Source organism: Lissotriton helveticus, chromosome 9 (assembly GCF_964261635.1).
Source record: "Lissotriton helveticus chromosome 9, aLisHel1.1, whole genome shotgun sequence".
Taxonomy (NCBI): domain Eukaryota; kingdom Metazoa; phylum Chordata; class Amphibia; order Caudata; family Salamandridae; genus Lissotriton; species Lissotriton helveticus.
The window spans coordinates 265,298,712-265,325,611 of record NC_136070.1 but is presented as its reverse complement, the minus strand read 5'-3'; the positions used below and the strand labels follow the sequence as shown (position 1 = coordinate 265,325,611).

The following is a 26,900-nucleotide window of genomic DNA, read 5'->3' as shown; positions in this document are numbered from 1 at the left end:
CAGCATATATTTATATCTGGTATTTCTGGAGACCAGACTTGTGTGCTCTATGGCTGCAAATTATTCATTGTCCCCGGAATCTCTCCCCATTGCTGTCTCCCAGTACGTCTCAAGCTCATTAGGGTTGGTAGTGTCATGTTCAGAAGGGATTCAGTAGCCAGGCGAGCAGGCTAGGACCTTTTCCAAACTTGAATAGTGTTTGCAGTGTTTCATGTTATGACGCTCAGTGTGAATGTCCTCTCATATTGTCCCCAGCGAGTGTCTCAGGGCTGCTTATACCAGGAACTGCAAATTCAAGATCCCGTTTTCACTGACCAGATCCGCAAACTCCTGGAATTTCTCATGTTGATAGCAGTCACCCACCATCTGCAGTCCGCCTTTGTCAATATCCGAAGTCCCAGCCATAAAGTTCCCTCCCTGAGCAGAAGGCATGCCCATCAATGGGAGCGCTGGTGCGCATAGTGGGCTGTTTTGTGCACAACCCCTCTTCCAGCAGCATAGTGCGATTTTAAGAAGTCATGGGTGCTTATCTGCCTGCATTTTGATCCCCATCAGCCTCACTACTAAGGCATGGTCTCGGTTCCCAGCTCCAGCTCTGCCAATCCCTGCACATCTGGCCATTTTGCCACTCACTGGATTTGCCCCATCAGATAGTATGCCACAATGTTAGGGGTGCCAAGTCCTCTCTCTTGTATGGACATCTCCGTATCTCCAGAGAGACCCTACAGTGCCCACCATCTCAAATCAAGCCCTTAGTAAGGCACCCATGGCCTTAAACACGAGTGGGGGATCCGGACCGGCACGTTTGCAAAGTGGTACAGCACTCGCACTAATAGCACCATCTTGGCCAGTCCCACTTTTGCCATTATGGGTAGTTTCAGATGGTGCCAGAACTATACATTGCCTTTTAGGGCTTGGAGGGATCCTTCTAGGATTCCTTCCCAGAAATCCCCATAATGGTGATATATTTTTACACCGAGGTATATGAAGGTGTGGCACTCCCACTTGATGCCTAATTGCGACACAGCTGCTTGGGCCCACTGCAAGACAGGGGACACAGGAAACGCATGTTTTGGACCAGTTCATATGCAGGCTGGAGAGTCTATCCAGGTTGTCCAGGAGGTGTATACTCATAAGAAAAATTGTTTCTGTGTGCCTTAAGTACAAGAGCATGTCATCTGAGTACAGTGTTCTAATGTGTTCCGATCATACAACAGTATGCCAGCTCCTCTGCCCTCCAGACGCACATGGGAGACTTCAGACAGCCCTATCTTGTTCCCCTACAGATTCAGAAGGCACTCGATATATAGTAGCCCGTTCGGACCCGCACACTCGCATCTATGTACAGAAGCGCAACCCAGTGGAGCCAGCCTTCACTCAGGGCCATCTGCCACATAATTGTGTCTCCTCAATGACTTGGAAAAGCTGCCTAATATTTAGGAACTTATTGTGGTGCGGTATGAAACCATTTTGTTCCCCATGCACAAACTGCGGCAGATGTGGGCCCAAATAGTCTGCCCAAACTTTGCTAAGTATTTTATAGTCAAGATTGAGCATGGATAGAGATCAGTATGAGGATGCCTGCAGCGAAGTCCTCCTCTGTTTCGGGATCGAGACGATGAGTGCCTCCCTTGTGGTCAGTAGGAGCATTCCCTTATCCATTGCCTCTTTGTAGAATTCTCTCAGATGCGGCATGAGTGCCTCTGCATATCTTAATCAAATTCGGCACAGAATTCATCGGTACCCAGTATTTTATCCTTGCCACTTCCTTGATGGCCAACTTAATCTCTCTTGCAGTTATCAATCCACCCAGCTCCACACTCTCACTCTGGGGAAGTCTCTGCAGCACTGCTCTACTAAGGAACACTTCAACTTCAGCCTCTGTTGGCCAATTTTGTGACCTGTATAGTGTTTCATAGTATTGCATGACCGCTGCGTGTGTACTTCTGTCCCGGTATGTGTCAACAGTCTTGTGATGGGGGTGTCCCTGCCCTCCGAGTGTATTAGCAAGGCCAACAGCCTTCCTGCTTTGTCTCTCCTCTGTGTGGCTCCACTGAAGGTATTTGTGGTGTGTAAGAGCGCAAAAGCATGCTGTAACCTCTACATGCCCATCCTGAGCCATGCAAAGGGTCTCCCCATCAGCCCGGGTCGTATGTGCCTCCCGTTCAAGCTGTTGCACGGTGCCTCCCAGAGAGGTGAGCTCGGTCTTTAGAGCTCCATGATCTGGTACAGACAGTCTGCTCACTACTACCTCAAAGACCTCCCACTCGGGCGCTCACTGTATCCACAGTGTGATGGTTGACCCGGAAGTATGTATTTATGGCTTCCCCTAGTGGGTCTGCAAATGTATGGCTATGCAAGTATTGCACCAATAGACCCCACTTGGGGATCGGAGATACTCATGTGCCCCACTGCATCTTAAGCAGCTGAGGGCTGTTGTCTGATTAGCTGTGGCATAAATACTCTGCACCTGTCTCTGAGAGCAAAGTATTGTGTCCAGCCATACATGCAGGTTGTAGACTCTGGTACAGAAAGAGAATTCTGCGCATAGCATCAAACACAAACAGCTTAACCAGCTAGGGCACCAAAGTGGCTTTGTATATTTTGTAGAACTCCACTGGGAGCCCATCGGTCCCCAGTGTTTTAACAGTAGCCTTATCCATAACGGCTGCTCCGATGACCACAGCTGAAATGGGGGCATTGAGCTCCACCCTTTCCACCGTGGTGAGGGTGAGCATTGGAGCTCAGTCAAGGAACATCTGTTTCCGAGACACCTCTCGATGGGCAGTGCAATGAGCCATCAAAAGCCACAAATGCCTCTTGAATGTCCCCTTGGGAGTAGAAAAAGGTGCCATACTACTGTAGAAGAAGCTTTATTGGAAGCTGCTTGGATTCATTTTTGACCAGCCAGGCTAGCTGGCGGACCAATCTACCTTCCTCTGAGTGAGACAGGGCAATATAGGCCTGATAATCCAGGCATCGAGACTGTTCCAGTAGTTTGTTTTCTTTTTCCACAGCCGGGTTAAGGAAGGTCGCTGCTTGGGGTCATAAATGACCAGGCGTTCCATGTCGACATAAGACTGTGTGACTTTCGACAGCTACCCCAGCAGGCTCCTACACTCACCGAGGAGGGTGCTAATACAGGATCCTCTAATGAGCACCTTAAATGCCTCCCACTCTTGTGCCGGGAAAGTAGTGGAGCCATCATTGTTTGAAGTACTCCACGATCTAGACAGTTACGGTGTCGCCAAAGATAATGTATTACAGGGCTCAGGGCTGCAATCTCCAAGAAGAGTTTGGGGTGGGGGTTCTTCCCTAACCCAGTTCAAGCAGTAGAGGGGTTATGGTCCGACATATCCCTACCAACATAATCAAGGGAGGAGACCAAATCACAGTTTAGCATACTATCCAGCCCAGGCAGCCATGCAAGTTATGCATTGGAAGAGTAGTATGATACAATTTGGTTTTCGGGTTTAGGTGTCTCCCAACATGGCAGAGTGATCATTTCAGGAGCCAGGAGACAGGCAGTGAAAGGAACCATCGGAAGTGGGGGGTAGGAGTGATCCAGGAAGGCATATATGACGCAGTCAAAAACTTTGCACAAAACCCAAGGTCAGTGGGCCCACCTCTCTACGTAGAATGAGAGAGATGAAAAAGGAAGACAGGCTAGTTGGAGTTAAGTGCATTTATGCTACCTAACAATAGGGGTTGAATGTCCAACCTAGCCTCGAGACGGGTGAAGCAGCCCACAGGGTCAACCATCCTGAGTTTTACCTCTGGAATACGCTGAGTAATGGGTGGAGAATACTTGTCCCCTCTACGGTTTATATGCAGTTGCCCAACCTCTGTGTGGACTATATGTGATTCTTGTAGTAGCGCTATATGAACTTTTCTACATTTGAGGAACAAGTAGATTTTGTATGGGCGCACATGTTTGCATTCTCCCAATTTTCCAGGCAATAATCTGAATGGTTTCGGCAAGGGGCATCCACCAGCCAGGTGTGGTCCCAGGGAAGGGCCGCCATCAACTAGAGAACAGCAGGCGGGCTGTAGCCCAGTCCAGGAAGAGCAGTAGGGCTGATGGGGCACCAATAAGGTCATCCGCCCTTTGTGGAGTCACCTGGGGAGGGGGACACAACCCATATGGGGTCAATTAGAAGGTGTCGTCATTCTGCTAATCTTTCCCGAAGGAACCCGTGTTGTGGGTCTCAAAAAAGGAGCATAGACATCCAGAGCAGACCGCTGGCTATTCTGGACTTGCTCCAGAGAAGGGGACCATCCAGGCCCACATCCTGGGACTGGCACTACCAGAGCAGGAGGAAGATATCAGGCAGAGTTGTAGCCCTATGTATGTCCCTGCTCTCCATCCATGCCCAGGAATCAACTGGGTCAGAAAAGTCACGAGTCTTCTGGTCTGCTATGATTTTCAGCTTCGCAGGGAAGAGCAGGATGTATGTTAGGTCCAATTCTCAGAGCTTTAGTTTAACCCCTAGAAAAAGGGTTTCCTCTGTTGGACCACTAGCATACAGTAAAGAAATATAAGAAAACAGTGGTTGTCAGACTCTTTTCAAGATAGTATTGCATTCCTTAAAGAAGAGAATCATAGCCACAATCGAGCGAGGCAGCACCCACAGAAGGGGGTGGCACGTGGGCACTCTGTAGGCCACCTCCACTGAAAAGTAAGGGCTTCAATTCTCTGAAAGGACCAGCTGCCATACAAAGTCCTCTAGAAAGTCCTCCACACTCTGGCACTCATAACTCTTTCTGTAGTCACTGCGGAAGGAGCAGCCTTCCAAGTCCTCCACCCGTCCCTTGAGGAAACTGACCAACTCCTCAAGATCCCTCACCTGGTCTTGTTAATGAGTGGTCTGGGTCATTAGACTGGCTAGTGTCTTTTTAGAGTTGGTGACCTGGTCCAATTTATTTCAGTGGTCACCACACAGTAGGGTCATATCCACGGCCATCAAGTCTATCTTAGCCTCGAGGGCAAATCGGAAAGTCTCCATTGCTTGCAAAATATGTCTAGTTTGGCAGGTTGCACCATTGGTGCTGGTGGTGAGCGGGGAGAGGCTGGTCTATTTTAGTAGGTCTTGTGCGCCCCATTGTACAGAGTTCCTCTCTGAAGGTATCCCAAACAAAATACTGGAGGGAGGGTGGGGGGTATGGTGCAGGACCGCTTGCAACTACTTGTGTGCCGGGGGACTCCGCAGGCAAGGTGACACAAGCAGTCCAGAGGCCCAAGAAAGCAGAAGGGCACCAGTGAGGCCCGCACATAGTTCTCCTATGGGCAGGTGCTGTGCAGAATTCAGTCAGTCCTCCAAGTCGCCCCAGTTTTCCAGGGTGGGCTTCAAACGCCTACCCGCCGAGCAACAGGGACTTAGCCTGAAGGACACCCAGCTCCCTCAAAGGATGCTCCCAGGAAGGCAAGCAGGGCCCACAATATGAGTAGGCTGCAAATAGCAGTCTCTTGTTGCAGCCTGTTTATCAGTTGGGTTTGCCCATCATAGTGGATTTCAAGGGAGTCACTGGATAACCCAAGATATATAGCAATGGGGGGACCTTGATACACCATCTCGGCCATCCCCTATTCCCCCAGCAATCACCAGCAGTTTTAATAAAAAGAAGCAGAAAGAGGGGGCCGTTCACTGGCAGGCCCATGGCGTAATTTCCAGGATTTCACATGTCCTGGCTGTGGTGGCTAAGGTTGGTTGTAACCAACCAGGAGCCGTCAAGGGGGAAGGGATCCCCACCACTACTTTGCCTCCACAACTGCATGATGTCACTGTCTGTCATGTGCATGGGAGTTTTTCTAGTATTCTTCTGAAGCAAATGAGCAAGTAGTACTAGGACCCACAGGTCTTAGGAATTCACAAGGGAAGATATGGTGGTGAATCAAACTGGAATATTACAGTGCTCCAGCCCACACCTGCACACCACTGTCCAGTGAGGTGGGCTTCCCTAAACCTGGGTGCCAACAGGCAGGTGCAAAGAGCAGGGTGCAGAGCAGGAGATCTGGCTTAACATGCAGGTGGCATGCACTTGGCGCTGCTCCTTAGGCAATTATTGTTCCTGCTTCTGGGACCCACTGGGCAGCGGATTCCCTGATACTAGACCAGTTCCTTCCTTTTCATTCAAGCGTGTCCTCAGAGCAGTTCTCTCTCAGACAGACCTGGAGAATGGTTCACAAAGTCTGGGACCGGACCTCTACTCATGGCTCTCCAACTCCTCCTCAGATCAAGTGGTTCTGCAGTTTGCATCCAAGTATGGACTTGAAGATAGCAATACAGGGTCCCACTACTTGTTTGTGCTGTCCTCAGTGCATGTGCAGAGTGTGCATTCGGAACTTAAATTCCGAGTTCAGGGGTGCTTCCATAAAACCAATGTTGCAGCCACAAGTGGAACAATTAATGCCCTACAGGTGGTTGTCCAACTTAATCAAGAGGCATCCATCTAGACTTTGCCCATAGGAAATAATTATGGAGGGGGGGGAAGCATCCCAAATGGTCTAGGATGCATTTGGGTCCATGGATTTCAGACAGTCCTTTATCCAGACTCCTGATGCTGAACAAAAGTGCATGACTTTGCTCATGTCTACAGGGAGAATAGAATCTATCCTGCTCTTTGTCTCCCTGCAACACTTTTTCCCCTCCAGTGTCCTCACCAATCAGTGAAGAGGAAATGATCTTGTATTGATTACTAGCTGCCACCAACCATCAATCTTCCAATAGCCTGGTTGTGGTATGATGCACTACCTTCACTGGGAAGGGTGATACATTTTGAGTACACCCCCAATTTAGAATATTCTACATCTCTGCTACAAGCACAATTGAACAAGACATGCGGTGCACCTTTCAGTGCGTTTGAGATTTAGGACAACTGGGCGATAAATAAATCAGGTCAAAGAGAATAGAAATAAATTAGGCCCCAGGCAAATGTAAAGAAATCAAGGAAGAGTGGCACAGTTTACAACACCACCAGGGAAATTTCACTTAATACTGAGACACGTGTATTAATGCAAAGACAAATGAGAAAAAAGCCAGGACAGGATGCAGCATTTTATGTCATGGTGTACTAAAGTGAAAATCAGTTTTCATTTTAGGAAAGCAGTGCCCATGGGTGCAGAGTTTTATGCCCAAGGCCTGATGCATAAAAATCCCTACACCTGTGTGCCCTTTCAATATCATACAATGCCAATGCTTCCCAGGACCATGGAAGTGTGTCCATAAGAAGTCAAAGCAAATGGATCGATTTACTGTACCAGTGATATCTACACATCGACTGAGGCCTTTGGATTTAATCCATTAAGGGTTCATTATCTGTCCCTGGATACCTCTCCTCTCCCAAATAATCAAGGCTTATAGCACATAGGGAAAAATAGTTATAATTGCCCTATAGTGTCTTCCCAAAACCAATCAGCTTCTCCTTATACCGTTTCAAACCCTGTTCATGCCTGTCCTTCCTCTCGCCGCTGCTTAAACATCTGTCCCAAGCATGTTTATTTTGTCCTCTCTTACCAGAACCACCTTTACTCTTGTTCTGGTCTGCCTGCCCCTCTCAGACAAGCAAAACTTCATGAAACCGTCCCAAAGTTCATGTCCTGGACATGCCAGTCTTTTCCCCAGCCCCCAGTGATTTAAAGTCACATGTAATCTTGACTGTCCTTCACCCAGCCTCCAGGAAGCCAAATCTCTAGTGGGTCGGTTTTCTCACATATGCTTTTAGTGATGTCCACTCATTCAACTTCACCTCTCAGGTTAGACTGTCCTATTCTCCCACCTCAGCTACTCGCAGCTTTTATGTCTCATGTCCCAAGCAAACATACTTTATCCTCCAGTTCTTGGTTAGACATCTTCAGGGTCTCTGTCTTATTACCCTTTCCCATGTACCCAGACCCTCATGACACACTATTTTGTAATGCTTTGTGTATATCAGCCCTATCACACATCCTCCACATCTCAAGACGTACCTTCAGCCTCATGTCTCTGGTGTGCCTGTCCAGCTCCTTCCGCAACTCCTCATGATCCAGCTTGTCCACGTCCAGCACAGAGTGCTTCCACTCGATTTGCTCCACGCTGTGGGGGTCATGGGACACATACTGGCCAATCTTCACCTTCTTCAGGGTGTGCCAGCAGCGCCGGTAAGCCTCCTCGTACTCTGCGACCAGCTCTCCCAGCGTGCGAAAAGCCAGCGGCTTGTACATGAGGTCATCACGTCTGCTGATGCCCAGCGCCCCAAATCGGCCCGCACAATGCACCCCCAGGACAATGTGGCGGAAGAAGTTCCCTGAGAAATGTGTCTTGAAACTGATTGGGAAGCGCTCCAGCCCAGCCATGCTGTTGGTGAGGTAACTGTAGGCCAGACATGCGAGTTAAGGAAAAAGACTCTTAAGCCACAAATTATTATTATTATTATTATTATTTGGCAATTTTTAAAGCGCGCAAATACCCTTGGGTGTCTCGGCGCTGTAGATGCAGAACTCTCATGGGGGGGGAGGGGTATGGAGGTTTAGGCAGGGAACAACCAGGTCTTTAGTTTCTTTCTGAAATTCAGAAGGGTCGGAGCACACTTGATGTGTAGAGGGAGTGTGTTCCACAAAATGGCTGTTGCCACTGAGAAGCGTTTGTCACCCCAGTTGGCCCTTCTTGTACGGGGGACCATGAGTAAATGTGCTGAGGATGACCGCACGGTTCTTGTGTGTTCAAGCGGTCGGAAGGCTCTTCTTAAAAATAGGGGTCCATGATCATGGATAGCCTTGTATGCTATGCATAGTGCTTTAAATTTGATACGGCTCCTCACCGGTAGCCAGTGCAGCTGTCGGATGTAGGGGGAGACCGATGCAAACCTAGGGATGGATAGCAGTGTCCTAGCTGCTGCATTCTGCACTGTTTGCAGTTTATTGAGGACCTTTTGTTGTGCATTGAGAAACAGTGCGTTGCAGTAGTCAGTTTTGGAGAATACCAAAGTACTGACCAGGGTTTTGCCTGCATGAGGAGGAAGGTATGGGATTAGTTTTTTTATCCTTTTTAGTGTGTGGAAGGAAGAGGAAACCACTGCATTAGCATGTTGTTGAAATGACAGCTTGTTATCGAAGATAACGCCCAGGTTGCGTACCTTCGTTACAGGTTCTGGGGGTTGTCCCATCTGGTGGGGCCACCATTGTGGGGACCAGGTAGGTTGAAGCCTCCCGAATGTCATCACTTCTGTCTTATCAGAATTGAGTTTAAGACAGTTGGATGACATCCAGGAGCTTATTGCCATCATTCCCATTTGGAAGTTGGCTGCCACCGAGATTCCGTCATTGTGTATTGACAGCACCAATTGGGTGTCGTCAGCATAAGTAGTCAGTGAGATCCCGCAGGATTTTATGACCCTCGCCAGGTCCGACACATAGATGTTGAATAGTGTCGGACTTAGCGAGGATCCCTGCGGTACTCCACATGGCAGGGAGAAAGTCTGGGATGTAAAATTGCCTAGCCTTACAGTTTGCGGACGGTTTGCCAGAAATGAAGCCAGGAGGTTTTTGGCTTTGTCTGTGATTCCTATGGCCTCGACACGGTCGATCAAGGTGGCATGGTCGACCGTGTCAAAGGCCGCGGATAGATCGAGGAGTATCAGTACTGCGGCTCCTCCGCTATCCATCGTAGCCCTAATCTCATCTGCAGCTTTTAGTAAAGCCGTCTCCGTTCCGTGGCCTTGTCGAAACCCAAATTGGGTGTCATCTAGTAGATTGTTATGATGAATATAGTGTGACAGCTGGGTATTCATAATCTTTTCAAAGATTTTTGCAGGGAATGGGAGGCAGGCAGAAAAATCTATTTAAATAAATCTATTATAACTCTGCACAAATGCTACTAACCTTTGAAAGGTAGAAAGTCCTTCAGAATACAGACATAAATAACAAACTATATTCATTTTAGTTTGTAGTTAACCTCTTCAACCCTGCTTAGGGAAGATGTGAATCAGAAACACATACAAAATGTTATTTACCTGTATATATCGGTTTGGCATTTGTTCTGCTATAGATTCACATCCTGTAAAACATCATGTGTTGGCTGCGGAATATTACAAATAGTTATTTAAGCCTTTTGTTTTGGCTTTTCGTATCACTCAAAGGATCACAATGCTCTGGAGCACACACTGTACCTTAGATTAGGTCTCCCCCAGAGTGTTACGAGTCAGCTTTCCCACAAGCATATCTAAAGCATGCACATCATCTTCACGCCCTGCTTGTGCCAGGTCCCCTGAGAATCTTCTATACAACAAGCTTCATACCACTGGTTAAAGAGAAGTAATACTTTTCTGTCTGAAGGGTGCGTTCGCAATAAATTCTCATACTGTGCAACGACTGTGAGAAAGTAAAATCACCTTTCGCAAAGAGGTGGAGAGCACGCAGTGGGAGAAGATAAACATAAGGTGACCTTTGAATACAAGGACTGTATCAAAGGCGAATCACATTGATTTTACACTGTTAGTCAGCTGATAGGGTTATGTTCGACAGAAAAGTTTGAATTTGCTTTTGCTTACAATTGTTGGTGAACAAAAGGTATAAAGTCTTCATCAGACAGAGCTTTTAAGTAATTAACATACACGCCTGAATTAGTTGAAGACTGTTTTTGAGTCAATGAAAAAAAGTGTTTGACAGATCATGATTTTGCCAGTGACTGTAACTCCTTGGGGTACTCCACTGGAGATGGATATTTTCTGCGATCATACTCTTTGCACAAACTGATGGTGGTTGTTGAGGCAGGATAAGAAACACTGCAAGATAGTTTTAGAGAAGCCCAAGCATGATTTCATGGTGTGGATTAGTCCTTAGTTGTCAATGGTATCAAAAGCTACCGAGAGGTGGAGTAGGATAAGGAGAGTGCAGTAGTTTCTGTAGTTAATGAAGGTGTTGTCGACTACTTAAGTGTCTGCTCCATGCTGCACCATAGTCTGAAGTCCAACGGGTGATTTTGTAGAAGGTTGGCCATGCTGAGTTGTTTCAGAAGCTGGGTGGGCACTGCTTTTTTGATGATTTGTTCTATGTAGAGTATGTGTGCAATGGCGTTGAAGTTGGCGAGATCACCTAGGTTCACGGTCAGTTTCACCATTAGTGGGACGACCCGAGAGGCATTTAACACCAGACAACTGTACAATGTTGTCTGCAAAGGAGATAGCCTCAGGTGAGTTGAGGATGTTCTTTTTAGTGTGCAACAGGATGTTGAATGCAGTCCACTGAGGTGGAGTAATGGGACTAGGATGTAGAGTGGATGTCTTATTTTGTCAATAAGGGATCTCATTTTCTGGATCTCAGTGAAAAAGCTATTGAAGGTATTGGATTTGTTCACTGCTTGGAAAGTCTGGTAATGGGTGTATGCAGTGCCTGCATCTTTGAAGAGTGGTTGTCTCTGTAGGCTGTTTTATAGATGTACTCCTGCAGAGGCTGGCCTAACTTATGGTGATCAGGTATCTGCCTTCCGCGTGTAGTGCTTTGAACTGAGTGAGGTCATCTTGCAGACTGGCATATCTCGATTGAAAGAGAAGTTCCTTGAAATTAGCAGTTAGCACAAGAGGAGCAGGTTTGTATGTAGCATGCAATTCATTTAGCTAGCCAGATGTAGACATTATTTACTGGCATGTGGTAGGTTAACAACTCCAAATAGCTGGAAATTACTCTGGATTAGTGAAAAGTGAGGGACGAAACACGGTTCGATTAATATAAAAACATTATACAACCCTGAGAACTTCCCAGACATACACTATACTAAGATGTTGATTTGTCTCTATGGATTGTAACTTGTGGACTCTATAAGGAAGAGATGGGAACTAGACTATACTTCAGGAGAGGACTCTGAGCCTACAGAAATACACAGGTTCATAGTGCAGACTCAAGAGTCTTCTGAGGGCCATATGGAAATCCCTTGACGGGACAGGTTATTTTGTCTTAGTCATTTTAATCCTTCCATGGCGGTGTTATGACTGTGATTTCTGGGTATATGCTACTGTTTCCTTACACACAGCGCCACTGTCACCAAGTGCACACGGATTGATGTGTGTACTAAACTTATTTGCTTTATTATCAATAAGAACTGAATGATACCTTGAACTGGATCAAGTAATGCATCCATATGACATGCAGTGCAACAGTGCACAAAATGATTTCTTTCTGCCACATAGATTAAGCAGGAATATTTAAGCACACTTTTCTTCCATTGCCTATTCCACCATATGTAATAAGGAAAAGGTGCCAAGCATTGATGAAGTACTCTAGACAAGTCATCATGATCTATGTTCTAGACAATCATGATTTTCTTACCTCACAGAAATGTAAGCGCAGGAGTGCAGGAAACTACCTCCAGACTTTAATCTCCTAAACTAGCACTCATTGATCACCCAAGTTTTATTTTAGCCCCTGAAATGAAAGGTTATCTTAACTTGCCTCCAGACTACATAATAGCCCAGAGGAAGCACACCGTATGTCAATAAGTGCAAGCTATGTAGTGTTTTTATTTCAACCTAGTGGAAGTGGAGTTTTATATACAATTGTTAATACCCAACATGAAAGAACTGCAAATGTAGGCCACTGTTGAGTACCTTATGAGGCTTCAGGGATATATTAGGCACTTGTGTTCATTTAGGAAGGAAAAAAAGACAACTGTTGTGGGCTCACTTTCCGAACGATGATCGGCCTAGTGATGAAGCATGCCACCTTGCATGGGTGAGGGTACTATATCCTTTGAAACAATAGACAAACACCCAAACCTAATTGCTAACCAGTTCCACATATATCACACCTCGTTTGTGATACTCTGGCTTTTTATTTTGTGTCAAAGCGCGAAACAACCCTCACTCTCCTGATGATGCAGTGAGCTGCTGTTCATTGAAACCAACAGGACTATTGCTCCACAGCAGGATTGATATATTTTTAGTAGTGCAGCACTGATGGATTTTTGCAATCTCTGCAAAGAGACCAATGTTGGGCTTTGCTTCGTAGTGTGACTTTTATTTTACACTGCTATGCAGGATAGGGTTATGATGTAAGCCAGGTGGTCAGTGATATGAGACAGGAGAAAGAAAGAAGTCTGAAGAGGATTATAAGGGTGATTGGGCTGGTTGGGAGAGTGAGATCCCACTGTTCCCAGCATTTATTACCAACACTGCCCATCAGTCATGAGAACTACAACACGTTGGGTTACTTGGAGGCCGCTCTATCTTCATTTCTCCTTGAAGCCCACACACCTCTCAAACATTAGTCCAAAAACAGAATGTTCACAATGGTCTTTCACAACTTATCAACATTGACTCTTTTCAAGGAACTTTGAAGACCCTCATCTGCACCAAGGCCATCTTGCTCTCAACCAGGAAAAAAAGGATACATTCCCAGAATCACTGCTTCCAGGCATTTAATTGGCAGGGCCTCTTTGGTCATCTCCTTGGCCAGGTCCATCAACCTATAACAGGAAGCGGGGATAGAAGAAAAGACAGAATTAAGGATACGCCAAGCATGAATCAACAGAAATGGAACTTTCTATTCCTGGCACTGATGTCCTGGTGTAACTGGGACTGGCGCCTGTGTAAACCCTTGTGGGAAGGATTATGGAGAGATAAGTGCAGCAGAATAACAAACACTGATGGAACAGACAGCTACACATGGCATTGGCTGGAAAATGAAGACCCCCAGCACAACAATGTCACTTTGATATGCACAGTATGACAATCACTCTGATAATGAAGTAAGCATAGTAACTCTGCTGCAGGAGGAATGCATAGTGGCTGGTCATGCAGTACAAAAACCCATATCCTAAGCTGTCCTGGATGATGTACCCTGTTCTTCTCGGCTACGTCAACAGCACTGACCAAAGCACTCAATGACAAAAAGAACATTACCAGGCTTGCATCTGAATGGCTACACATTTTCCCATAGAACAGATGCCAAACAATGATCACTGTCCAACAGTATTGGAATAAACCCTTACATGCAGCATCTCTTAACCTCTATGCTATCACTCCTACTATTGCATGTATACAATTACACTCTCTCACACCAAGGGAGAGAGACAGCGATCTCTGCATCATCCAAAATGACACCAAACCATCTTTTCAAATCAACAGAGCAGGTGTTCAGTTATTGACTAAGTCACTCAATCCTATATTAGAGTAGATGGGTGCTAACTGATTATGTGTCATGGGCATCATGGCCATCTGATATTGTCCAAACCTATTGGACCTTCATACCCATAACCTATTAAAGTAGTCTAGCTATCAGCAAATTAAAAAACAAGAATATACAAATACAGCAACTCCTCCACACCACTGTCTAGTCCAAGTGCCAAAGTGCCCCAAACTCCGGAATCGTAAGAGATTGATCTGTGTTGAGATTTAGTGTATTAAAATGTATACAAAATACCACAACAATTCATACATTATAATAACAATAAAGCATATGCCCTCTCCTGGTTTGCTGACAAACTCACTAAATCTAGCAACGGGGGATAATAAATAGCAAGTTCTTCAGCTAGTTTAACATTCCTCCACATGAACCAAAGCAGTCCTGGAATATGGGGAGCCCACCATACGTCTGTTGCACCAGTTCCACGAGGTCACAGTTTACTCCAAACTAAAAGAAAATAATTAAATAGCATACACAAAGCTCTTTGCAACTGATATGTTTTGGCCGCAGGGGAAGATGTGGCGAGACAATGTCGGCCTACAATGCTCGAGAGCGTACAGGGAGAGTAGATTGTATGGCTTTTGGGTTACAGCATCACTTCTGCTCTATCTCTGAGGAAATGGCCACTGGAAGGACCCTTGCTCTATGTGAGTCAAGCTTTTCTCCAGAAGGAGCCACAAGCCTCAGATTCCTTTTGAGCCATGCTGAAGTTCTGAGTGGGAGCTAGTAAAGTAGGAGCATATCTATTACTATCCAACAAACGTACTGACCCCCGGCCCAAAAGGTGCAAGAGCCACTCTCCAACCCCAATCATGACTGTCTGACTATTTAACCAGGGAACCACTTTAGTGAGCAACCGACAGATCAGCTTTTCAAAATAGTGTACCCGAGTGTATAGATAAGCATACAGAAAGAGACTTCCACATCACAAAGACTATTAAAATGACTTGCTTGACTTTGGCGTGGCTCTGGCACCCAGGTTTTGCCAGGTGTGAAATGTGAATAGTAAAATTGCTAAGTCGAGATCAGGGCAGTTTGCGATACTGGAAATGTTGAAGAGAATTTTTGTTGATATAAAGGCCATCTCATTGACTTTAATGTTGGTGTGAGGGCTTGTGGACCACCACACCCTCCTCAACACACTACACTGAATGCCCCTACAAGCTTTCCCCAGGATAACACAACTTCATAACTTCACCAAGACCAAGGCTTTTTTCCCCCCAGGTACCTGTAGCAGTGACCACTTTCATGGCATTCAATGCTAACAATAACCAAACATGCAAATAAATGAAGCTGGATGAGGGTCAAGAAGGAGATGAGAAATGGTTCTGAAGATACATGCAGTGGCTGATGATAGAATAACACTAGCTGAGATCCACTAGAAAACACAAACATGGAGACAGGTTGTAACTCTCCGTGGTCAGTTTGCCACACAGCATGTTCTGCAGCCCTTCTCTTGGGCAGAGGGGCAGAAGTATCAAATGGATAAAGAAGATGACCCTTCTGGTGGATGAGATCTCACGCTCTAGCCCGGCAAATCTCCTCCTTTGGACTGGTGAGGATACAAAAGCATCTGACCGGAAGAACTAACTTGTACATATCCAGAGAGGGACATCTTGGACAAGCAGCTGTTAGTTTTGGTCCTTTGGAGTCAACGCTAGACTCCTTTCATTCACTTTCAGAGTGATAGTAAGAGCAGTAAACACAAAACACTCTTGCTAAATATTAGGGGTGTAAGAAATTCATATCATTTGCTTTTGCGTATTTATGTGAAATTTCATCAAAATTACACAATTATGTGAAATGCAAAAGTGGCATTTGTGCTGTATTTTAGTGTATCCTTGCATATACTTTGGACAGAAGGATACATTTTACGCAACAACAAAAAATAGTGCACAAAAAACAAAAGCATATTGAACAAAAGCTGCTCGTGTTGTCGTTCGCAGTACATTTGTACCACAAACAGCATGTAATTATTTATGTAATGTGGCACAACAGCACAATTTCAGGTATTTGTTGTAACAAGAATAACATAAAGTTACACTTATTTCGCTGGGGTAACACAAATTTCACCTAGGCCTCCTATGTACCAGGGTGTGAAGATCAAAACTTGAAAACCCAAAGAAATTGAAAAAAGTATAATTGGCCAAGTACTAGGGTTCATGTTGCTGGTCCTGACAGAGATATATCAAGAGACAATGCACGTCATTAAAGGCAGGTTAGAAGTACCTTGTGGTAGGTCAGCGGGGCTAAGGTGAGAAGCAGGTACTCACCCAGTGAGAGGTCGGCTCTTCTTGATTTCAAAGAACTGTGTCCCGGTGTGATTGTATCTGCAAATTGACGTTAAGAGGCAACAGTAGCTGCTGGAAAAGGATAGCAAGAGCTCATATTGTAAGCCCCTATCACCGACACAATGACAATCAACTGGAGATTCCACCAATACCACAGATGGGAAAGCTTACATACTAGGCCTGGGTGTGAAATTCCGCTCTGCTCACGGAGTTTGCCCAGTTTTTCCCAAGCAGAAAAACTCTGTAGAGTGGAGATTTTTCTTTGCTCACACACCTTAAGTTGGCAAGCGCGAGCCAGGGAAATCTTACTCCAGACCACCTCCTGGCCAAATTTCTCAAAGAGAACGGTCGCGGACGGCCGCTACCACTCGCATTGAGAAACCTTCGGTTCGCGTTGCGGAAGCTGCCACTCGAGTAGAACATCCACTCAAGCAGCAGAAAGAAGCAACAACCTCTTGCGCTGTGCATTGTGCCGTTCGCACTGATTTTCCAGCACTTGACAAACACCCGGTGCTAAGAAATCAGCGTGAACAGCATGACCTAATGTTTGAGCACTTTGCAGAGTTCCACTAACTCCGCCCAAGCCTAGTACATATATGCCCACTTCTGAACAGAAGGCATCCACGTGCCACGCTCTGACCTTGTGATATGTTTTCTACTCAATCTCCTTTACCCACCAACATTCTTCCAGTTCTCCCTCCTCCTCAACCCCACACCCTTGTGCTTGGAGTACAATTCATCTTCACTGACTGCCCCAATCTGCTACTGTTGAACACTGCAGATTTTTTATGTGCTTCTAGGTGCACCAGCCATAGCGCCCTGTCAGAACGTGTAAAGGATACTGCAGCTCCCTGATGTACCTCTGGATCGCCTCCAAGCGCTCCTGAATGGGTGTGGCTGCTGGAAACGTAGGCACACTTGGTATGGGAACCTGTAGAGAAGAGACAGCAATGTAGTCACTAAACAGTTGATGGTGCCCCAGCTCACAAATCAGTAACAACCTTCCTTTGCCTCCCCCATTCCCAGCCCTGTGCACTGGTCATGGGAACAAAACAAGGACCGAATGACAAAGAGTCCAAAATGATACTCTGCTCATCTACAATTACCATCTCCCACAGAAGTACTGCAAATGACCATACCTATGTAATACTGCACTGGGTTTCTGGTGTACACTACTGGAGGTCACAGGTGCAGTGGCGAATGCCCTATTGATTTAATTGTTTTATATTTGTAATTTAATGATCGGACTAGTATAAAAGAAGCCAAAGGCAGTGGAGTAACCAGGAATTATCGAGAAAACAGAAATTTCCAGCTGCTTCTTAACCGCATGCGTGCGGGCGGAATTCCGCTCGTACGCTGAGATTTTTTAAATCGCATGTTACGTGACGAGCTGGGCTCGTCATGAGCGTGCGAGGAGGCTACGCCATGACGAGCCCAGCTCGTCATCAGCGTCGAAGGGGTTAAAGAAGGAGTGATCAGAGCTGGACCTGAAGTGTAAAGGTAGAACTTTCCTTGGGTTGGCTGTGACTTCAAAGATGAAGTTGCCACCTATCTGGCAACACCTCACAGACAGCGCAACCAGAACAGCCACGCGGGAAGGACGATCTGGAGGTTCTGTCATGGCTATAGTGTTGGAACCTGGAAAGCTGGAAAGCAGCCCTGGTATCAGAGATACACAGGCATTTGAATTGTAATTTGTCTAGACGATTCGGCGTGCCATCAAAGAAAGTGCGGCTAACCAAGATGCTCAGAGATGGAGGAAAATAAAAAATAAAAAAAAGTCTAGCTGCCACACACTGGGTCATGTGAAGGCAACTGACAGGATATTTAGGCAATACAGAATGCATCACCATTTTACAAAGAAGCATAAAAGGCTGGACCACTTACGCGTATGGAGAGATTTTCCCTCAATCTCTACCCAGTTTGGGGGTCCAGACAGAAGATGGCCCACCAGAATCACTACTTTTGCCTTTCTTTCTTTCTTTGAGCATCAATTACATACCTTGCAATTATCCCACCATGGCTTAAGGACAATTGAGGAAACCTGCAATATCTGCCTCATTAGTTATATTTAAATGAAGAATAGTCTGGGTGTTGTTGCATAGCAATCAAACGCATATCTTAAGGCTGAATCTAGGAAGCCAGAGAGGTTACTTACCAGATTGAACAGTTCTGGGGATCAATGCCAAGCCCTGAGCAACCCCACAGCATAAATTATAGAAAGCAGACTGGTAAGGAGGCATGGAAACTGACCGAGATTGGATACAGAGGAAAAGCAGCAGCCAATTAGAAGCCAGGTCTCCATCTGCCACACCCTACAGTCTGGTAGCCAAGTTGGTATGCTCCGCGTATCAAAAGCAGCAGAGAGGAGGGTCTAACAATCAGAACAGTCCTGCCACATTCATCCAACAGCATGCAAAAGGTCTTCCGTTGCCTCGCCTGCTTTGCCAAGAGACCCTGGTCTGCAGTAGTTACCTCACCTGTAGTAACAAATCATAAACCTACCTAGAATTTATTGCCACTGATCTTTTTTTAATAACAACTTTTACTGGATTTATAATCCTGCACATCATACAAGCAGAATAGCAAGACACCAAAGAAAAAACGGAACAGGCTCACCGCCCCTTCCCCCACCCTCCAACGATTAGCATTACAATCCAAACGTGTAACAATCGATTCTTAAATAACTTGGAAAATCTCCCCTCCATCCATCTCAAGCAGTCAGGTCCCATAACCTTTATTCTCTTAATCTAGGTCTGTTGTCAGTGAATTGATTAGATCAAGAAAGATCTTGAGATATTGGCCCCAAGCCTTCTATATTTTGGAATGTTTTTGCAGGAGACCTCTAGCCACGTATATTGGCATTTCCATAATCATGCAGCATTCCAAGCCTTTACGCCATGCTTCTACTACTGAGGGGGGTTCTTTATCTTTCCATCACAAGCTATATCTCTCTTTGCCATCACCAAACCCAACCAAAGCAAGGCCATTTTGTATCTATTGGAGTCGAAGTCAATTTTTATAGGGAAAATAATCAGTTTAGGATCTGGCGTCAACACCGAGCCTAACACCAAGCCCAGACAGGACAGCACTGCCTCCCAGTAACAGGTGAGTCTATTAGAGCCCCTATGGTAAGTAAGAAATCTCAATCCAATAAGGAACATCGGAAACACAAGGAAGAGTTTACTGCCCCAATCTTCCATAATTTAGGCCTTCTGCAGAATACACTATGGAGGTATTTCAACTGGACGAGGCAGAGCTTTGCCACAATGGCTGTCTCCATTGGGGCCACCCTAGCTTCTCTCCATTCCTCCTCCTCAAGAGTACCCAAGTCCTGCTCTCAGGATAACCATAGTATGTCAAAAGAACCTGCAGTGTTCCTGATCAGAGTGCGATAGATCTGAGTTATCTTATCGTCCAACAGCTCTCCCATCAGGAGTTTGACTTCTAGTGGATTAAACTCGGGGAAATCCTCTAATTCCGTTATGTAGGGCTTAATTGCATGTCAACATATGGTAGCGAAAACATTGACTGAGATGTAGTTTATATCCCATGTAAAGATCTTGATAAGACTAAAGTACTACTCCCTGCATTACGTCTCCTTGGGTCCAGATCCCCCAACAGCATCCCATCTTTGGAATTCCTCTAATGTCAATACTTGTGCTAGTAACTTGTTCTCCCAGGATGGCGTCTCCCTGGTCAAGCATCCATCCCAGCCTAGTCTCTTTATAGTGTTCTTCCAAATCTTCAGCATTTAACTAGCCGCTGCAGGGAGTTAGGGGTCTATCCGCCCTCCATACGGTAAGTGTTGGACAGTTGTCCTACCAGCCTGCCCTTCACAGCCCAGGCATTATGTAATAATCTTATATTGTGTTGGGTGGCTCGTCCAGGCATGAAACCAGACTGGTCCAGTGGGACCAAAGAGGGAATCACTTTAAGCAGTCGGCTCTCTAGGGCCTCAGCCATGATTTTTAATTCCATATTTAATAGAGAAATGGGACGATAGGACGAGCACAGGTCTGGTGGCCATCCCTGCTTTGGAATTAAAATAATCCTGGCTCGCCTTATGCCGGGAGGGAATGACCCGCAATCTTTGGCCTGGTGAATGACCTCCTCCAGACTCTCTACAAGTGTTTCGGGATTAAGTTCACTGAATTATATTTTAATTTCCATCCCTCAGCCCTGCGCACCAAGAATGCATAGTTGCCATCATTTGAAAATAAATTCTACGGACACTTTGCAGCACAGCCATCAATTACTTACTTGAAAATGTACCACACCCACTGCCCCAAAGCTCCGCCCACCCCACATTATTAGTAATATTTAACTTTGCCTACAGGAATTTCAAAGTTAAACCCAAAGTAGCTGAATTTGAAAAATTATCCCATTCAGCTGCATGGGAGAATTTTTCCAACTCGACTACTTTAGCCTAAAGTTTAAAATTCCCTTCACTTGGCAGGGCTGGAAGTGCAATTGCTGGGACTGTCCCGGGATAGTGAATTACTCAGGACAGTCTAAAACTTGCCTGGACCGTCCCAGCAAAAACGGGACAGCTGGCAGCTAGGATAATGCTCAGTTAAACAAACATTAAGGTGATTAATACTAACCAAAAATCAACACAATTATTACAAAGTATATTCAAAAACTCAAAATTCAATAGTTACACAATCCACCAGGCATGCACTGAGCCCTACACAGTATAGGATAGCACGCAAAGCCCGGTGTTTATTCTGAGAGATCTTGCTTTCAAGCATTAATCAAATAAAAGACAAGTAAAAGAAATCTATGCCAGGGAGAGTCTGTGGGGAGGAGTGTAGGGGTGCCCACCGTCCCTGCAAATCTTGCCTCTTGGCAGGAGGTGCTGTGTGGGAGAACTCACTCACAGGGTCTAAGGGTCACACCTCCCCCACTACGAGGCCCTTTGGGTTGAGATGCAGGGCTCACGGTTCCTCTCTGTGCAGATGGTGCTGTAGAGAATGGTACATAATTACTGGTGGCCCTGACAGCCCCTACTGCTGCCTGCAGGAGGTCTTGCAGGGAGTGGTGTGAAGCACTGCTGTGCAAAGTCCACAGTAGGTGCAGTCCTGGGCTCTTCGGATTGGAGGCGCTGTGGGGAATGCACATTTACTGCAGGCCCCCACTCTGCCAGCAGGCGGTGCTGTAACGAACGAAGCAGAAATGCTTGAGGCTGCGTAGCCTCTGGACCACATGGACCAGTGGCATTTCCCTGCGCACAGTCAGTTGTGTTTCTTCGTTTTCACCCTTTTTAATCTGCCTACTTGTGTTGGCATCTTCCTTGTGCGATTGATGTGGTTATTTCTTGTGCCAGTGACAAGGGGTTAGACCGCTTAGGCCTCACTATCTCACTGAGCCACTTTCTATGATGACCCCCTTTTTCCTGCCTCACTAGTGAGATTCCCGTGTCACGCTCTCTCTGTCTACCCCTAACCACGATCATATTAGGATTAGATTTTGTGACACGGACATGGAATTATTTTCGATATCATGTAACAAATGCCTGTCCTGTCGATAATTTGCCTTAAATAACCTTTACCTTGGAAGAGGTGCTGTAGGGATTTGTGCAGGAGCTATGTGCCTGGTGATGAATAAATAAACAGCAGCAAAGCTTGTTTAAGTCGACCACCGAGAGGTACATAAAATATACAGTACATTACAAGTGATTTATGGATGTAAAGTGCTCCATTCACCCTCTGCACTGTGCAGGGGTTAGGGCTCCTTTTACACTGCACCGTCCCTTTGCAGGCTTGGGTTACACTAATATCACCGAGGACTTCCTGGCTGTGCCCTTAAAAGCCCCCGAGCCATTTATTGCTCTAATGAATGACAGGCCAGAGGGGCCAAGGAAGACATCATCACTTAAGGAACAGCATCAGCGTCACTCGTCAATAATGGCCTCCTTCAGTAAGTGGTTATGGTAAATGAGGATGCAGGGTAGTCAGTAGACAAGGTGAAGACTAGATGGGTTATTCTTTAGGATAGGGTCATCATAAGACATAAGTTACAGGAAAAAGATGGTAAGAAGAAAGAGGGAAGGCCCCACTGGGAGCAGCATCCTTGCTGCTCAGCCCACGCATTCAGTGGTACCTGGAACAATGCACGCCAACCAGCAGGTCGAACGTTTGTGACCCATGATCAGCCATGCTAACCATCATGCCTTATGTAACCCCAAAGGCGTCTGCGAACCACCCTCATGCACTACTACTGTACTGTATATATAAAATCTCTTAATAAAATACTTTGAAATCAAACTGAATCAATCACACCATGCACACATCAGCATTCTATAACCTCGGTCACACTGGCTGAGCAGCAGGGCACATATAGCTAAGGAGAGAATGTATGGCAAAGACACAAAGATACCAAACACCTGCCTTCTTTATGGAAACAGTTGAAAATATGAATCCAAGTAAGAAAATAATACATAACACCCATGGGATGAGCACAAAACATGGGAGTAAAAAAAATGAATACAGAAGATGGTAATACTCAACGTCATAAAAAAACAAGCATTTACAATGCAACGGTTTCGACTTTGGAAAAGTTTGAGCTATTGGCATTGTAAATGACAACATTTGTATTTATGTGTTGGTTTTGAAAACAGATAAATAAATGGCAGTCATTTACATTGCAAATAGCTTTAACATTTCCAAAGGCGAAACCGTTGCATTGTAAATCCTTGTTTAGTGTTTGTTCTAAGCTGCTCAGCCTACATCTATGTCACCTAGAGTTCTTTTTGTGTCTGCTTGAGATGATTGTCAGTTACATCTTAGGCTGAGCAGCAGTGCAGCTGCTCCCGGTGGGGTCTAAACTGGGGATTTTACTGAATTACATTCCTGCTTTTATCCTGTACATCAACCTTTGATTCCAAGATTAAACCTACATCTGGACCTACCAACCCAAGACTCATCATCTTTATTTTTATGAATGTTACACATTTCCTTGCTGCAGGAACTTGCAGTGTAGGCCCTGTGGCAGCAGTGCCGCTCCTCTTCATAGCTGGGGGATGAGATGGCAGTAATCTGTCGCCCACCCCAGAGCGCCATGCACCTACCCAGCTCCAGGTCCCCGAACTGCAGCTGCAGGCCCTAGCTCTTCAGACACAGACCTCGAAATCGCTCGCTCAACATCTGCAGCCCAATAGTAACTATGAGAGCCCGGGCAGGAAGACATGAGGGAGACTTTTCTTGGGTGCAGAGCGGGGATACAAGGCTCCTACTCCGTTGCCATCTTGGACACACCCCACCCAGTGTATGTTTAATATTTTGGTGCATCTCCAATGTTATGAAGGAAATCGAGTAGGTCTTCTTTGGAAAAATAAGTCAATCTTATTTCTGTTTTCGTTTAAATCATGAAAGATAACACAATAAAATGAAATGAAAACACATGGAATTAAAATAATAAGCCAAAGTCAAATATTAAAAAAAAAAAAAAACGTTATTCAAAATTAGTTAAAATAATCTAGTTATTGCATATGAAATAACACCCAATTTTAAATATTTTTTGGTAAAAACATTAGGGAAGGTGCCCTCTTTCCAACTGCAAGCATTTATGACGAACAATAAAATTCAGAGCCTAAGTCAGGATTTCAATCTCAGAAGCATCAAGGCAGCTTTTTTCTTCGCTTTCCAAACAGCCATTCCCTATATTGCGGATGTAGGTGGCCCACTTTATTGTGTTCAATTTGTCAGCTGATTAACACGCCTCTGAGCACCCCACCCTGTTCAGCAGTGTGTAGGTTGGTATCAAGAGGCTCTCAGAGCCAATATTGTCCAAGAGAAAGGCTCTGGCTGTGAATGGAAAGAGCAAATACAATAAATATTTGATATAAAGTACTAAAGTGGATCTTTATTGCGTTTTTCTAAAGTTAAGCAGCATTCTTGCCCAGTCCCTGGATCAACTCATCAGAACATGAATTTCAAGATGTCTATGAAAAGCCATAACTATCTTTCTCCCACTATACCCTGAGGCTGCTAAGCAGGTCTTGTCGCCTTTACTCTGAAGCAGATCAGTCTAGAACTGCCAAGGCCATTTTCGCGACAATGCAATATTAGGGATTCCCTTTTTCATGAATCATTCACAGTCACTGAAGATAAACTGCAAGTCATATAGAATAAAGTATCTAGTGCAATCACGAATCCAGTAAGGACTGCTGGTCTCTAGTTCTTCACTGACCCCATGGATTCAATTCAAGGGTCTCACAATTCTTCATAAATCAGTCTCAATTAACAGTTCTGAATCTCGAACAATGATTTGTACATTCTCAGCGTCTGTTGCATTTCATAAGAATACAAAAAAATCAATAAAAACAGATTTAAACAAACAATGATGCACTGAAGTCAGCTTTTGCTCTTAGAAACCAGCCACCCCTCCAATCACACACTGCATTGTTACCACGGTCCTGTTCAGCACTAGCTACCTTTGGATTGCACCATGTAAATATTACAAGCATACACATGGTGCACAGATTATAAGAAAGGCATGGCACAGGAAGGGAAGCCAAACATCCTATAGCGGTGCAGGAAGCACAGGCTGCTCAGGTGAAAGGATGTTCTTGCCTCCAGCACAGGGGCTCATCACACTCAGTCTCAATGTGCACAGATTACTACAGCCACCCACGGCCACGGGGAGGCAGGACTGTCCTGGAGGGGAGCATCCAGGAGAGAGGCAGACACACACAGGGGGAGAGGCAGACACACACAGGGGGAGAGGCAGACACACACAGGGGGAGAGGCAGACACACAGGGGGGGAAGTGAGCATCCAGGGGGAGAGGCAGACACACAGGGGGAGGATGTCTCCCCGCAGCCCCGGTGCAGCAGGGCATCAGTCCCCAGGGGACATGCTCCTCGCACCTCCAGCACAGGCAGGCTTGGCTCCTCACCTCCCCGGCTCCCAGCATCCCTTCCCATGCCACGGCAGCAGTGCTCGCACCCCCGGGAGGCCCCCCCGGCCTCCCCCGCCCCGGCTGCACGCCCCCGTCCGTCTCACTCAGCACGGCTCCCACGCCCAGCTCTCCAATCACTACAAAGGGGCCGGAGCGGCGGCCCCAGAGCTACTTCCGGTACGGAGGCCCTGGCGGACAATCTTCCTCTGCTTCCCCTGCTAGTGCTCTGTCTGGCTCCGCAACCGTGGCCATGGAAAGAGGACTGGAGACTGGCTGCGTCTGGGGGCGCGGACAGAGAGGAGGGACTATACGCGGCCATCTCTGGGAAGCAAGTCCTGCGCGGACGTCTTCTTCGCTCCTAATGCACCGTAGTTGATATAAGGTGACCAAGTAACAGAAAGTCTAATTAAATCTGTAGCTATAAAGACCTCCTCGCGTTCTGTAGTTACTGCGCACATTTGATGTATACCTGAAAATTACTATTTTTTATATACTTATTAAAAATAGGCACGGTTCCCATTCATGAATTTATTTAATATGAAGTAGAAACGACTTAAGATTTTTTTATAGTAATGGTATATGGGTAGAATGGGTAACTTTAATAGTATATTAGTAGTAAAAAAAAAAAAAACGCGTTACAGATCTTGGGCGGCAGGGGCTCTTGGGAGCCGAGGAAATCCAGATACAGATAGAAAACAAGTCAGGTCCCGGGCCGCGCTGTGATTGGCTGACGTCACGGGGGTTTCCCGGCCGGCAGCCAATCACAGCGCGGCCCGGGAATGACGTCACGGGGGTGTCCCGGGCCGGCAGCCAATCGCAGCGCGGCCCGGGACAAAGGGGCGGGGCTTAAAAAAAGCACCAGAAACGCCCCCGAATCGCGTTTTCATGAGAAAGCGCGATTGACAGCCTCTGTCTCCCAATGGCTAGTCTCCATTTATGGAGCTAGCCAATTGGAAACAGAGGCTGTCCTAACCTCACTATTGAAAACAATAGATTTCGATCTGGGAGGGGCTTCGCCCCTCGCCAGGTTTCGAAACCTAAAAAGAAGGCATATGGTGTAAGTAACAATTCAGTAATAAATACATAAAATTAACAGACCAGGTTATGAAGTAATGATACAAGGTGAAGAATTTCATATACATACATCACTCAGGAGAAACACCCACACTTCCCCCCTCAGCACTAAAAGTAATAAAATAAAGAAGAGGAACAAAAGTGACATCACACACTAAAGTCACAGACTCTACAGCATAGCACAAGGGTGCAATATGTGTGCTCCAACAGGTGCGATACAGCTGCACAATCAACCAACCACACAACAATATCTAAGAAAGTGCAAAACATATGCCCCTGTGCGTGCAACACATATGTCCCAAAGCAAAAGGTTTGGGCGCAAAGAAAAATGCCTCATCACCAGTACTAGTAAGAAATTGTAATGTAATATTGTTTGGGTAGCAACTCATCAGCCCATCACAATGTAACATTAGGGTACAAGTAAAAATGCCCCAACACATGTAATCGTAAGTACGGTTTAGGCCCAACGTAAATGCCTAT

General features: G+C 45.9%; 1 protein-coding gene across 1 annotated transcript in view; it reads right to left on the bottom strand.

Annotated features, from left to right (window-relative positions):
- Positions 1-26,900, bottom strand: part of VASH1 (vasohibin 1) — a 124,225-nt gene that overhangs the window by 17,283 nt on the left and 80,042 nt on the right. The window contains exons 2-5 of the mRNA XM_078659941.1: positions 17,286-17,374; positions 16,426-16,482; positions 13,359-13,433; positions 7,967-8,348 (exon numbers count right to left, since the gene is read on the bottom strand). Coding sequence (XP_078516067.1) covers positions 7,967-8,348; positions 13,359-13,433; positions 16,426-16,482; positions 17,286-17,374 — 603 coding nt within the window. The remainder of the gene's footprint in view (positions 1-7,966; positions 8,349-13,358; positions 13,434-16,425; positions 16,483-17,285; positions 17,375-26,900) is intronic.